This window comes from Vombatus ursinus, unplaced genomic scaffold, assembly GCF_900497805.2.
Source record: "Vombatus ursinus unplaced genomic scaffold, bare-nosed wombat genome assembly UNPS02014932.1, whole genome shotgun sequence".
Taxonomy (NCBI): domain Eukaryota; kingdom Metazoa; phylum Chordata; class Mammalia; order Diprotodontia; family Vombatidae; genus Vombatus; species Vombatus ursinus.
The window spans coordinates 1,648,961-1,661,783 of record NW_020954710.1 but is presented as its reverse complement, the minus strand read 5'-3'; the positions used below and the strand labels follow the sequence as shown (position 1 = coordinate 1,661,783).

The 12,823-nt window shown below is 40.9% G+C and overlaps 1 protein-coding gene across 3 annotated transcripts in view; it reads right to left on the bottom strand.

Annotated features, from left to right (window-relative positions):
• Nucleotides 1-12,445, bottom strand: part of LOC114029468 (WD repeat-containing protein WRAP73) — a 38,114-nt gene extending 25,669 nt beyond the window's left edge. For 2 of the 3 annotated variants that reach the window (XM_027843914.1, XM_027843916.1), the window contains exons 1-3: nucleotides 10,155-10,422; nucleotides 5,742-5,894; nucleotides 4,935-5,051 (exon numbers count right to left, since the gene is read on the bottom strand). In XM_027843914.1, the coding sequence (XP_027699715.1) occupies nucleotides 4,935-5,051; nucleotides 5,742-5,894; nucleotides 10,155-10,391 (507 nt within the window). In that variant the 5' untranslated portion in view covers nucleotides 10,392-10,422. Of the gene's footprint in view, nucleotides 1-4,934; nucleotides 5,052-5,741; nucleotides 5,895-10,154; nucleotides 10,423-12,386 lie in introns of those variants that run through there. The other variant, XM_027843915.1, reaches the window with a different exon arrangement.
• Between the last annotated feature and the right edge of the window lie 378 nt (nucleotides 12,446-12,823).

Genomic DNA, 12,823 nt, shown 5'->3' with positions numbered 1-12,823 from the left:
AAACATAAACAACCTTCAGCTCAACCGACTGTCCCAGACTTGACTGGGTCACAAAGCCCTTTCTTTACATAGCTAAGTCCGTCAGCACAGAATTTCAAAAGCTTACTCAAGCACACATTGCTCAAGGAGATATATGTTTCAAACAATAAATTAATGTTAGTTCTCATTCTCAATCGTCACAAATATATATTTTTATTCGTAAGATATAACAGACTAGGGAGAATATGTTTTAGTTTAGTTTTAAATATTCACAGACTAGGGAGAAAAACTAGTTTGCAAATCAATCATGTTTTTCATTTAATGGCATCAAAAAGCAATCAACTTTCTATAAAATGCAGAAGAATAAAGTGTTCATTTTAATACAGGAGGTTACTCTTTTCTCCACATCTTTTCAAAACAACAAGACTCCTCCAATATAATTTGTGAGAAACCATGAAGAGCTATCCTTAAATTGGAAAAAAAAAATCTAACAGTTTCATAATTGATGCTATCCTAATTTCTACATATATTTAGCGATATTAAATTTTCAATTTATAAGACACCTAGTCAAAGTGATACAAAACTATCCCTCTTTTAAAAAAAACAATAATTTTCCAATTATAAAACTTTATTAACTCAGATTGCAAATTCAAAAAGGGAGATCATCAAGGCCTGAGCTAAGCTGAGCCCTCCCTCTCTACTACATCTCAGGCAAATTTGGAATAGTTTTTGAAAGATGCTAGTGAGAAGTTTAACCTACTTCAGTGAATTGTTAGTAGGGACCTTAGCACATTATCTGATGCAAACTATTGCTGTTCAGTTGTTTCAGTCATACCCAAGTCTCCATGACCCCATTTTGGGGTTCTCTACGCAAAGACCCTGTAGCGGGTTTGCCTTTTCCTTCTCCAGCTCATTTTACAGATGAGGAAACTGAGGCAAACAGGGTGAAATGACTCATCCAGGGTCAGACAGCTTGTTGTTCATCCTTTCTTCTGGAAGAGGACCAGTGACAAGTGTCTGAGACTGGATGTGAACTCCCTGAAGATGAGTCTTCCTGATTCCTAGGCCAGTGCTCTGTCCATTGTACCACCTAACTGCCCCATCTGATACAAAAGGATGCTACTAATTATAAGTTGCACTTATTCAACTATGCGGGCCTTTTGAAATTCCTATTTTGAAGCAACTTGCTAGCTATTAGTTCCACTTGCTATGTATATTGGTAATAATAAAAATTCACTTTGAAAACATGCCATAACTGAATTTTTTAGTAATAAGTGACAAAAATTTCTTTAAGTGAGGAGATTTTTATATAGTTTCAACTAAAACATATCAAGTGAGGAAATCTTGTAGCAATAAATATTACATGTAAGTGAAAAAAGATGCCACTCTTCTATCTAGGTTATTATTACAACTAAGAAGAAAAGTAACTTTTAGAGATGTTAAGAGAGGGTCTGAGTGAATTCTTCTCAGGATATAGGCCTTCCATAATCTGGGCCCAGGCTTGGCTTTCCAGGTTCTTCTCTATTCCCCAAAATGACAAGAAGACATGATAATTGGCATTTCTACAGCTCACTATGTTTGCAAAGTGCTTTAGAAGTATTATCTCACAACAACAACTCTGTTAAGGTAGGTGCTGTTATATCTCCATTTTAGAGATCAGGAAACTGAGTTAAGTCACTTGCTTAGGGTCACACAGCTAATAAGTGTCTGAAGCTAAATCTGAACTCAGGTCATCTTGGCTCCCAGACCATCTTTCACTCCCACTGCATCAGGGAGCTGCCCAGTTCCCTCTGCTCCCCTCCCCACTTCTGCTGGTCTACTGATGGTCCACAACTAAGTCTTGCAGCCGCAATGCTTTTGTTCATGCTCTTCCCCCTCCCTAGACGGATCTGTCAGGCCCTTTCTTTTCTCCTTATCTACATCCCACTCACCCTTCAAGGTTCAGCTCAACTTCCACTTTTTGAGCAAACCCACAAAAAATTGGAGGGAGTGAACCTTTCCCTTGTGCCCCCCAAACCAGAAATCTCTCCCCCCTCTGAACACCATGACCTTTCTCCTACTGACGCTGCCCCTTATCATTTATTATTCTGTATTTTGGATAAACTTTCCCCAAATCCGAAGCTTCTCTCTTCAGCCAGACTCCAAACTCCTCAAAGGCAGCCTACTCTCAGCCTTTCCTTTGTATCTTCCAACACACCTAAGACAACAGACATACCTGACGCTCGCTAGATGGGGCTGATTGATCGAATTCTAGTTACCAGTTCTCACTAGCTACCAAGGTCCAATCTAGTTGCTAGATTGGCTGTTGTTAGCTTGCAACAGCACCCCAGTTCTCCCTTTCACCAGGTGTTGGTTGGATAGGGCTCATGCATGCTCCAAGCTCCTATTTTGTTTCAAGATTCCTACAATTCTTACTGAGCCGCGAGGTGGCGCCACAGCGCACAGAGCTCCTGGCCTGGAGTCAAGAAGACTCCTCATCCTGCCTTCAAGTTTGGCCTCACTTATGTGACCCTGGGCAAGTCATTTCACCCTGTTTGCCTCAGTTTCCTCCTCTGTAAAATGAGCTGGAGAAGGAAATGGCAAACCACTCCAGTATCTGCCAAGAAAACCCTAAGTGGGGTCACAAGGAGGTGGACACAACTGAAAGGACGAAACAACAACAAAACAATCCTTACGGGCAATAAACCAAGTTGACATTAAAACCCAGAGAGAGAGTTCATCATCCCACAAAACACATGTGCCTAATGCTATATATTGGCTAGTCTGCTGCTCAGATGTACTCGTTCAGTCGTGTCTGACTCTTTGTGACCCCACTTGGGGTTTTCTTGGCAGAGATACTGGAGCGGTTTGCCATTTTCCTTCTCCAGCTCATTTTACAGATGAGGAAACGGAGGCAAACAGGGTAGAGTGACTTGCCCAGGGTCACACAGCTAGGAAGTATCTGATACTAGATTTGAACTCAGGTCTTCCTGACTCTCTCCACTGACCCAGTGCTCTCTCCACTAAGCCATCAACTGCCTCACTGTATATGCCATTCATTGTTTAAAACCACTAATAAAGGTGAGGTTGAAATAAACTAATGCTCTAAGCACAAATCAGCTTCTCTTGTACTTACGGTACTTTAATTGCTATGGGTACAACACGTGGAATACTCAAGATAAACAACGTGTTAGCATTTGGTTTCCTTAGAGTTTAAACTGTTTAACATGAAGATGAATCACATTCTCTGGATTTTGTTTATTCTGGTCTTGGAAATAAGAATACCCAGGCTAAACCAAAAGCAGGTACCTATCTGGGCATAAAAAATGACAAGCATGAACACTGCCAGCTGGGGTTACAGGAAAAACACAAACAACAGATCTGTGAAGTGTGGGCAGAAAGGATGTTTAACCCCTCCCTCCACATGATCCCCGGTCTTGACAAGCATCCCCCTTCAATCCCACCTCCAACATTCTCCAATACTCTGGTCTAGTTGGCTTTGGCTTTGCAGCCCTATAGCAAGTAAAAGAGAGACACTTGTAGGACCCTGGCAGCTGTCTGAAACAAGTTAATTTAGCAACCTGTTTACAGCTGGAGAGAAAACCTATCCCAACACAGATGCCAACTTGGCAAAAGCTTAATGAAATCCTGCAGGGTCATCCTGAGTTCCAATGGTTAGCAATAAATACTCACCACCCCCATGTGCACGTGCTGCTACAATCCCAAGCAGCGTGTGCAGCCGTTCACAGTTTGGGTTACTTAGGCTCAGACATCGATCTATCTTCAGGGAATTTAAGCTCAACAACTGGGCTGTACCCCCACCCCATGGAGAGCAGACCTTACTGAAAGGGTTTATGCACTCCCCACCTCATAAAGAAAAGGAAGTGCTGATGGGAAGGAAGAAAACTAAGAGCTTATTCACCTGATACCCAAATACCTCGCATGAGACAAATTCCACAGTTTGGAACCTTTTGTGGAATGTGTTTATGCCACATAAAACTGCTTCCACGAGACTCAAACTATTAGCAATGGCCTACACAACTCCCTGCTGTACACATACAAGCTTCAAGGCTTATTGCAATGTATTTTTGCAGATAGGGTTATTTGATCTGGTCAAATTAAAACTCCAGAGGTGCAATTCCAAAGCACCAATCACTAAGGCACATCTGAAATGAGGACTGTGAGGGTAACAATCGCTGAAGATTACCCTCAGATAGACATCAAGAGGGACTGGACTCAGAGCAAGCCCTCGAAGGACGTTCAATCAACTGTACTGGAAAAACTTCCTTGATTTGCCTGAATGTGTTTCGGTCACTTGACTGGTGTTGATTACAAGACCGGTGTTGATTACAATTAATCACTTTACAATGAGAAGCTTATGTAAAAATATTCAGATGGCAATATTCCAATCATCTTTTCCTGGAATATAAGGCTGAGCTAATGGAATTCACAGTGCCAATATATTTAAAAACTCATCAACCCTTACCAAAGAAATAGGCTAGAATTGAAAAGTGCTCAAGCTGAGAATTTTAGAAAATTGTACACCAAAAAAATCATTAGCTTAAGATGCTTAATACTGGCCAAATTCATTTAACGTAACTACTCAAATGAAGCTGGTGCCTTTATTCTTACTCAGCATTATCAATGCACGGTAAGTCAGATGTTACTGAGGTACTCAGTGATCACCTCAAGGTGTTGAAGGAAATACACGTAACAAATACTGTACTCTGTTCTTGAATTAAGTAGCAATTACTGCTAATCTGTTTCTTTGAAAACAAAAATATCTGGTATCGAAATGTTTCCTGATGCAGCAAAAAGAATCAGGTGTTCAATTCAGATTTAGAGCTACAGAACAATTCAGAAAATATAAATTTCGTTCAGGATAGCATGGCTTTAAAACTCTCAATCTATTTTAGGAGCAAGCGGATAGACAGTAACATTTGATACACGAGGAATATTCATGACTTCATGCTTACATGAAATTCAGTTGTGTTGAGAATGTGACGCCCATCTGGACTCCAACATGAAGCCACCAGTCCAGCCGAGCCTTCGTCTATCTTACAGTGCCATTCAGGCTGTTCTAAGGACCAGACCTCCATTCATTCAAGAGAGACAGAGAAGGAAAAACTGATCAGTCTATCAAAACTCATCTCCTCAAGAAACCAAAAAACAGGAAAAGGAAGAGCTGATCATCAAAAAATCACGCATCACAGAATTCAGGAAAACAGTCAACATCTGGCATCATGAAGGACTGGCGCTGGATTCCACTACAAAAGTAAGCCATAACTCTTGGTGATTACATCTACTTTATTTAACATTTAATGAGTGGAAGGCATCCTTAATGATTCATTCACCAAAAACTTCAAGTTACTAACAAAATGGCTGCATATGACATTTTTGAAAAATATATACCACCCAAATTGCTGACTAATGATTTATAAATATTTCTAATTCTTAACCTGATTTCACCTACATAAGGAATATTTGTTTTATGTTTGTATTTGTTTATTTATATCATATACACACATCTATATGTGCTTGCATATGTACATATACATATGCATGTATATATATACGCAAATATATTTATGTATATAAATTCTGTCCTAGCTTCGGAAAAAATCAAGAGTTGTTACATGAGCTCTAAAATATAGACTTTATTTCCAATCGTTTTGCCAAATTTATTCTGGCATAGACCCGAACAACACAGCTTTTCCAAAATAAATGACTGGGAGTTTTAAAACCCCAGTGGAGCACATGGGTTCAGATAAAATCGCACTTACCTGTACCAGCCCTCGTTTGTACATAGCACACAGTATAAAGAGGGAGTCTGCTGACCACTCCAGGTGATGGATCTGGTCCAGGCATGTGTACAGCTGAAATATTTGGAGAGTGCTCACATCTCGAACCACTAAACGGTACTGGACACATGAAGCCTAAATGTGAAAAAGGTTAAGCTTTATAAACCACATACCAAAGTAATAAATGTCTTAAAAGGTCAAGATTTTTGTAAAGGGCAAATCAGTCTGCTTCTGAACTATTAATAAGTCTTACACATACTATATTTTACGTCTATGAGTTTTTGCTTATTTTGAGCGATACAATCCATTGTAAAGATAAAAATGTTTAAACCAAAGAAAAAGGGGAAAAAAGGGGGAAAAAGGGAGGCAGGGGGAGGGAAATAACTCCTGCAATCCAGATTTGAAAATTCCTTTGCAGGGGCAGCTAGGTAGAACAGTGGATAGAGCTCTGGCCTTGGAGTCATGAGGACCTGAGTTCAAATTCGGCCTCAGACACTTAACACTTACTAGCTGTGTGACCCTGGACAAGTCACTTAACCCCAATCACCTCACCAAAAAGCAAAAAAAAAAAAAAGAAAAAAGAAAATTCCTTTGGAGGATAGCAATCTCCCCCCCATAACATCTTTAACAACTCAAAAACTAAATGTATGACCTTGTACTTCTCTCCCAAGTATATTCTATGGGCTAGACTTGGCAGATAAAAGAAATAGAGTGGTGCATTAGATTAAACAATGAACCAGAAAGGAGGGACCGGGTCCTACCACTGTTTGTCTTTGAGACAATTTAAAAATAACAACAGGAACCTACCTCACAAGGCTGTTAAAAGGAATACCTAATAAAAATGACTAAAACTATTACTAAGTGCCAGGATAGTACTGTAGATGGTATATATTCGATTAATATTTGTATAATTTAAAATTGTGAATATATTATGCAGATATACATTTACCTAAAACAATATCTAATACAAAATTAGCAATTATGCTTAATGATCAGTATTCTTTTATTAAACAAATATCTACTGTTTTTATTTCCATAAATATTTATAAAGGCTATGTCTACAGGCAAAAAATAATTCATTTGTGCCTCAGTTTACACATCTGAAACCAAATGGTTAATACTACCCTTCTACAATGTACCTTACAGACATGTTAAAAGAATAGAAGAGATATCTGTGAATCAGTCTGAGCTCCTCACTCAAAAGAAAGACATTAAGATGTCATATTTGATAAATAATTTAAATTAATCTGGGGGATCCTACTATTAAAAAGTGGTATGTGATAAGTTCACAATAACACAAAAATATAGTTTTAGTTGTCTCATATACATAACACTGACAGTCTTTTAACATACCTAGAAATGTGTAATGAAATGCCCCTTGGAGTAGTTGGTAAGAGTGCTGGATTTCAAAGTAGACTTGAATTCTAGTCCCATGTCTAATACTAGCTGTGTGCCCAGGAACAAGTTACAGGTTCCTGTCTTCGCTTGAGGCAACTCTCAAATTATAAGTTATAGTGGAATTGCAATATGCCTGGGGTGGAGGGAGTTTCCATACCTGAAGTCCCCAAACCAATAAAATTACAGTCCTTTAAGTAAGAATGTGAAAATTTTTTATTCATGTTCTCAACAGAATCTAGTACATTAGAACCCCATTATTCAAGTTCTATGAAAACGGAAACTGTTCATTCCATATTTATTGAACACCTATATCTGTGCCATATTGACTCACTTATAATAGATTTAGATATTTTACGCAAAAGAGTCAGTCTAAGTCAACATACTGATTTGGCCTGTCTTCAGTTATACACTGGGAAGAAATTATAATGTATTTTTGTTATTTTTCATACATCAAAGTAAAATGTATATTTTGTTCATAGTACAAATAAAAACATGAGAAATTATAATAAAGAGGTAATAAATACAGGTGGATTTATGCTATATTTATTCATAATAGAAGACTCCACTGTGGTTAAGAATGGAAATTAAAACACACAATTTTAACTTTAGGATAAATATACTTCAACTCAAACTATTTTTCATAAAATTGAATTTCAAAGTTACCTAAGTTTATACTACATAGCCTGAATTAAATGTCCAAAAAACTAGGTAACTATTAATGGTTTAGTTAAAAAACTGGAATTTATTTGAGAGCAGTTGCATTATTGACTTACTCTAAATAAACTTGCAATTTTAAGAGCATTTGTTGTGCATAATAATGCCCACTAAAGATTTTTTTTCAACGCTTATCATACGTAAGGTCAGTAACAATTTAGAGCGGGAAAGGGTCGAGGTTGTTATTTTGTTTACTTATACTAGACTGTCTCTGTAGCCCAGGAGAAAAGCCAGCTAATTACATGTGCACTACCAATACATTTTGTGTATGTATCTGCAAGACTCAGATTACTCAGAAAAATCTATTCTAAAACATTTATGTTATATGAACCCAAGCTTCTAAAAAATGTGAGTGTTCCATTAGCATCAGCTATATTTTAACTAAGCATCTTTTAGAAAACATGGGAAAACTACTGTTACTCATCCTTTCTTTATGATATGAGATCTTTTTATCAACACCTGAAAAAATATACATTAATGATAAATTCAGCTTTCTCTAAGGTATCTCAAACTAGTAATATGCTACCATTTCATTCAAGCACTAAATTGGGGCAGATCCTTCAAGAGTATCAAAGTATTAGATTAATCTGAAAGACAAGTCTTCCATCTAATGTTTTAACTAAGCATCAAAAACAGTAATGACAAGAGTGCCAAAATTAGGCAAGCATCTGTTATCTCTCTTTACACACACTACATACAAATGTCACAGTCGGCACCAAATTGTAATCACTTGTTTATACTAACTGAATGGACACACCAATCTCATTCCCCAAACACAAGCAAACAAAGAAAACCTTAAGGGACAGTTCCTGAGGTGCTGTTTGACTAACACCTGAATGTTAAATTTTCTGCAATTTCAGATCAAACAAAAAAAAGATAAAAATATAAATTCATTAAGTTGCAGTTGTCAGAATCTAGGCTAGACAAAATGTGTACAGTGAGGCCAAAGCTGTTGAGTTAGCACTAATGGCATTGTTACTTATTAGAATGACAGACACCCAATAAATTTCTGTGTGGAATTTATGAGTTAAGACAGGTGATGTCTCAAATTAGGTTGGTTTTTTTTTCTATTACTCCAAAGATATTATACAATTATAATGGCATATATCCAAAGCTAAATTCTGTATCCAAGACAGAGTTTTGTAGTATAAGCACAAGATTTGCAATCCCTGGAATGAAAAGTTCAAATCCCAGTCATCCTAAAAACTCTTTTCCCTCGCCAGGACAGAATGTAAGCCACTTAAATCATTTACTTCGAATGTTCTAGAGTATAGAAAGAAGGGATAAGGGAAAGTAAAGTGATCAAACGTTTACATTTAGCAAAAGTGAACAAAAAACACTAGTTCTTGGCACTTCTTCGTAGCAGAAGAACTAGATTCCAGGGGCTTTGGTCACAGGCACAGCAAATTTGAATTCCATGACAACTGCTGGCCAACATCACTCAACCACATGGATGGATGACTTTTTAAAATTTTATTTTAATACCAATAGCTTATGTGTATTAGAAGAAATGTTGAGTCAAGAAGTTTTTCCTCCCGTCACAAGTGATACAAGGAATTAGGGGCCATCTGAATGGCAATGACCCAATTCTGTTATCAGACCAAGTGACCTAAAGTTATCCTTGATCTACTCATCTTGAGAATATTGGAGCCAGCACTTTGTAGCATTTTTGTTTTTAACTTTCTAACATTTATCAGATAATATTCTATTAAAATTAGTGTTTTACCCTTATTAGACTGAAGCTCAGTGAAGGAAGACACCGTGTCTAATATAAATTTTGCATCTCCTCCAGCATCTAGCTCAGCGTTCTGTATCAAGTAGGCACTTAATTAACACACAGGTGTTTTGGTGTGAAAGGAAAAAAAAAAGTATGGGGCCTTAGGGATCACCTGACCCAAGAATACAGATTTAAAGTAAGCCCTCAGAAGTAATCTAGTCCAACTACCTCATTTTACACAGAAGGAAACTGAGGCTCAAGCAGGGGAAGTAACTTGTTCGAGGTCCCACAGACAGCAGTGGGCAGAACTAGGTCTGTAACCTGGGTCCTCTGATTCTGATCCAGCACTTTTCCTACTACACCAAGGACCTAACCAAACCCCCTCAGCTTACGGAGGGGGAAAATGAAGCCAAGAGAAGTCAGCTGGCTTACTCAATGTCACACATGAAGTCAGTGGCATTAAAACCCAGCCTTCCTGGCTTCTAGTTCAGGGTTCTGAACTACTCATCTGAAATCGAAGAACAAAGCGTGACCAGCAATGGCCTAAGTGACCACAGACAACTCACCAGGAATTTCCCATTGGGAGAGAATTTGCTGAGCTGATTTGAGAGCTTAAACACTTCAGAGAAATTCATAACTGATGCAAGTGCTGCAGCTGGCCAATAAACTAAGGCTCTAAGGGCCCGAGAGACTCTGGAAGGCAAAGGCAACAATGCTTCTTCAGGCTGTAGCTGAGATAAGAGCTGGCAACCCCTTGGAGGAACAGGATGTGCTCCAGCACCCAATGGCTGAGGGGGCCTCATACCATCTGAAAAGGACAGGGCCAGGACTCAAACACAGGACAGTGCCTCTGCTGACTTGGGGGGAAAGGGGGGAGGAAAAAAAAGCAATCAGGTAGCTGACTGTCCCAGAGAGAAATCCTGAAGGGACCGATGGGCCCACATTGTACAGCCTTGGGGGTCTGTCACACACAGGAAGACCTCTAGCTACAACAAGAGAAACACAGGGACATTCAGACAAAGTAATGAGGGGTTAAGGTGGAGGAGGCTGAAGTAGGGACAGAGAATGGCACAGTGCCACCCACCAAGAGAGGGGGAGAATGAACCTCCTCTCCCTTATTCACAAAGACCTTACTACTTACAAAGAAAGTATAGGATATAGGAAGCTCTGTAAGTCTCACACATTTAACAGCCAGTCAACTACCATTTATTAAGCACCTACTATGTACCAGGCACTGTGCTAATCGCCAGGGAGACAAAAAACAAAAAGGCAAAAGATCATCCCTCAAGAAGCTGACAGTCTAAAGAGGGAGATAATCTGCAAACAATTATATACAAACAGGATACAGACAGTATAAACTGGAGGTGATCTCAGAAGGCAGTAAGATGAAGGAACACTGGATAAGGCATACAGATATTGTCATAAAGGGCAATCCTGGGTGAGGGGAATCCCAGATTGCTTCACTCCCTCAAGCAGACACAGACAGTCCTGGGAGTTAATTTGGGTGAGGGAGATGGGGGAAGACAGTTAAATTATCAGCCATGGAGAGTTTAGGAGGGAAACCCAAACAATCTCTCATAAGTGGAGACACAGCTAATGTGACACAAGAGCCTGGAATGAGTGTAAACTCCTTGTGGGCAGAGACTTTGTCCCTTTGTCTTCAGTGTCCCTATCCCTTAACCCAAAGCTTCACACATAGTTGCACTGCAAGGTATTTAATAGATGCTGAAAAAATGAGGAGGGCCCCAATAGTTTCTCTCCAACAAGAACAAAGATACCTCTATAGACAGGAAAAGTCATTGGAGACAGGAGTGGGCACCAACAACCTCACATGGAAAAGGAACCTGGGAAGAGGGTGCAGGACAGTGTCTTATACAAACACACAGACAGACACAGACAGAAGCAGGGAGCACCCACGTGACATGGCTCAGTCTGCCCCTGCCTCCCTGCCTTGTTTCTCTCCCTATCTCCTTGTCTCTCTCTCTCCCTGTCTTTTTTTTTGGTCTTTTTATCGCTTCTCTCTCCTTTTTTTCTTTCCTATCACTTTATTTCTCTTTTTTCTCTCTTACCTCTTCTTTTTCTGTCTCCCTCTCTTCTGTCTCTCTCTCCATCTCTGTTTTATCTCTTCTTTGTCTCTTTTTCTCTCCCACCTTTTCCTTTTCCCGTCTCTCCCTCTCTTTTTTTCTGTCTCTCCTCTTTTCTCTCTCCCCATCTCTTTATCTTTTCTGTCTTTTTCTCTCTCCCATTTTTTCTTTTTCCTCCACCTCTCTCCCTGTCCCTTTGTGTCCTTATCTCTTCTTTCTCTCTCCCAATTTTCTTCTCTCTCTCCCTTCCTCTTTTCTGTCTCCTTATCTCTTCCTTCTTTCTTTGTCTCTCCCTTTTTCTCTCCCTCTTTCTCTCTTCTGTCTCCCCCAGTCTCTGGCCCCCTCCTCTCTCTCTGTCTCTGTCTGTCTGTCCCTCTCTCCCTTCTCTGTCTGTCTCTCTCTCTCCCTATCCCTGTCTCTCTCTGTCTCTGTCTCTCTGTCTTTGTCCCTGTCTCTCTCTGTCTCTGTCTCTGTCCCTGTCTCTCTCTGTCCCTCTACCCTTCTCTGTCTCTCCCTCTCCCCCTGTCTCTCTCTCCCTCTGTCTCTGTGTATCTGTCTCTGTCTCTCTTTCTCTCTCTGTTTCTCTCTGTCTGTCCCTCCCTCCCTCCCTCCCTCCGTCGGTCCGTCTGCCCCGGGTCCCGGGAGGGCGGACGAACGGCCGCGGCCTGCGGGGAGCGGCCCAGGCCGGGCCTCGGGGAGGACGGGAGCCCTCACCGGTCCCCGCGGCGCCGCCGCCTGCTCGTCCCCCTCCTCCTCGTCCCCCTCCTCCTCGTCCTCCTTCTCCGCCGCTGCCGCCTCCTCCGCAACCCCCGGGCCGCTGCGCCAGCAGCCGAACCAACCGACAACTGGCCGGCAGCGGGCCGGAAATGGAGGAAGGCGGGAAATCGTCGTCAGCCTATCAGGGGGCCATGGCGCCGAACGGCATTGTGGGGGTTGTAGTTTTCTGCCGCCGGCTCGCCCAGCCCTTCGGCTTAGCGAGGAAGGAAGGAGGGGGGAGGGGAGGGGCAGGGAGGGGCCAGGCTGGCTCGGTTGTCGCGAGGGGGAGGGAGGGGGAGGGAGGGGGCGGGAGCGAGGCGAGAGGGAGGAAGAGGAGGAGGGGAGAAGGGAAAGAAGGTGCGAGCCCACTGGCCGTCGGTCTGAGAGCCGCCTCA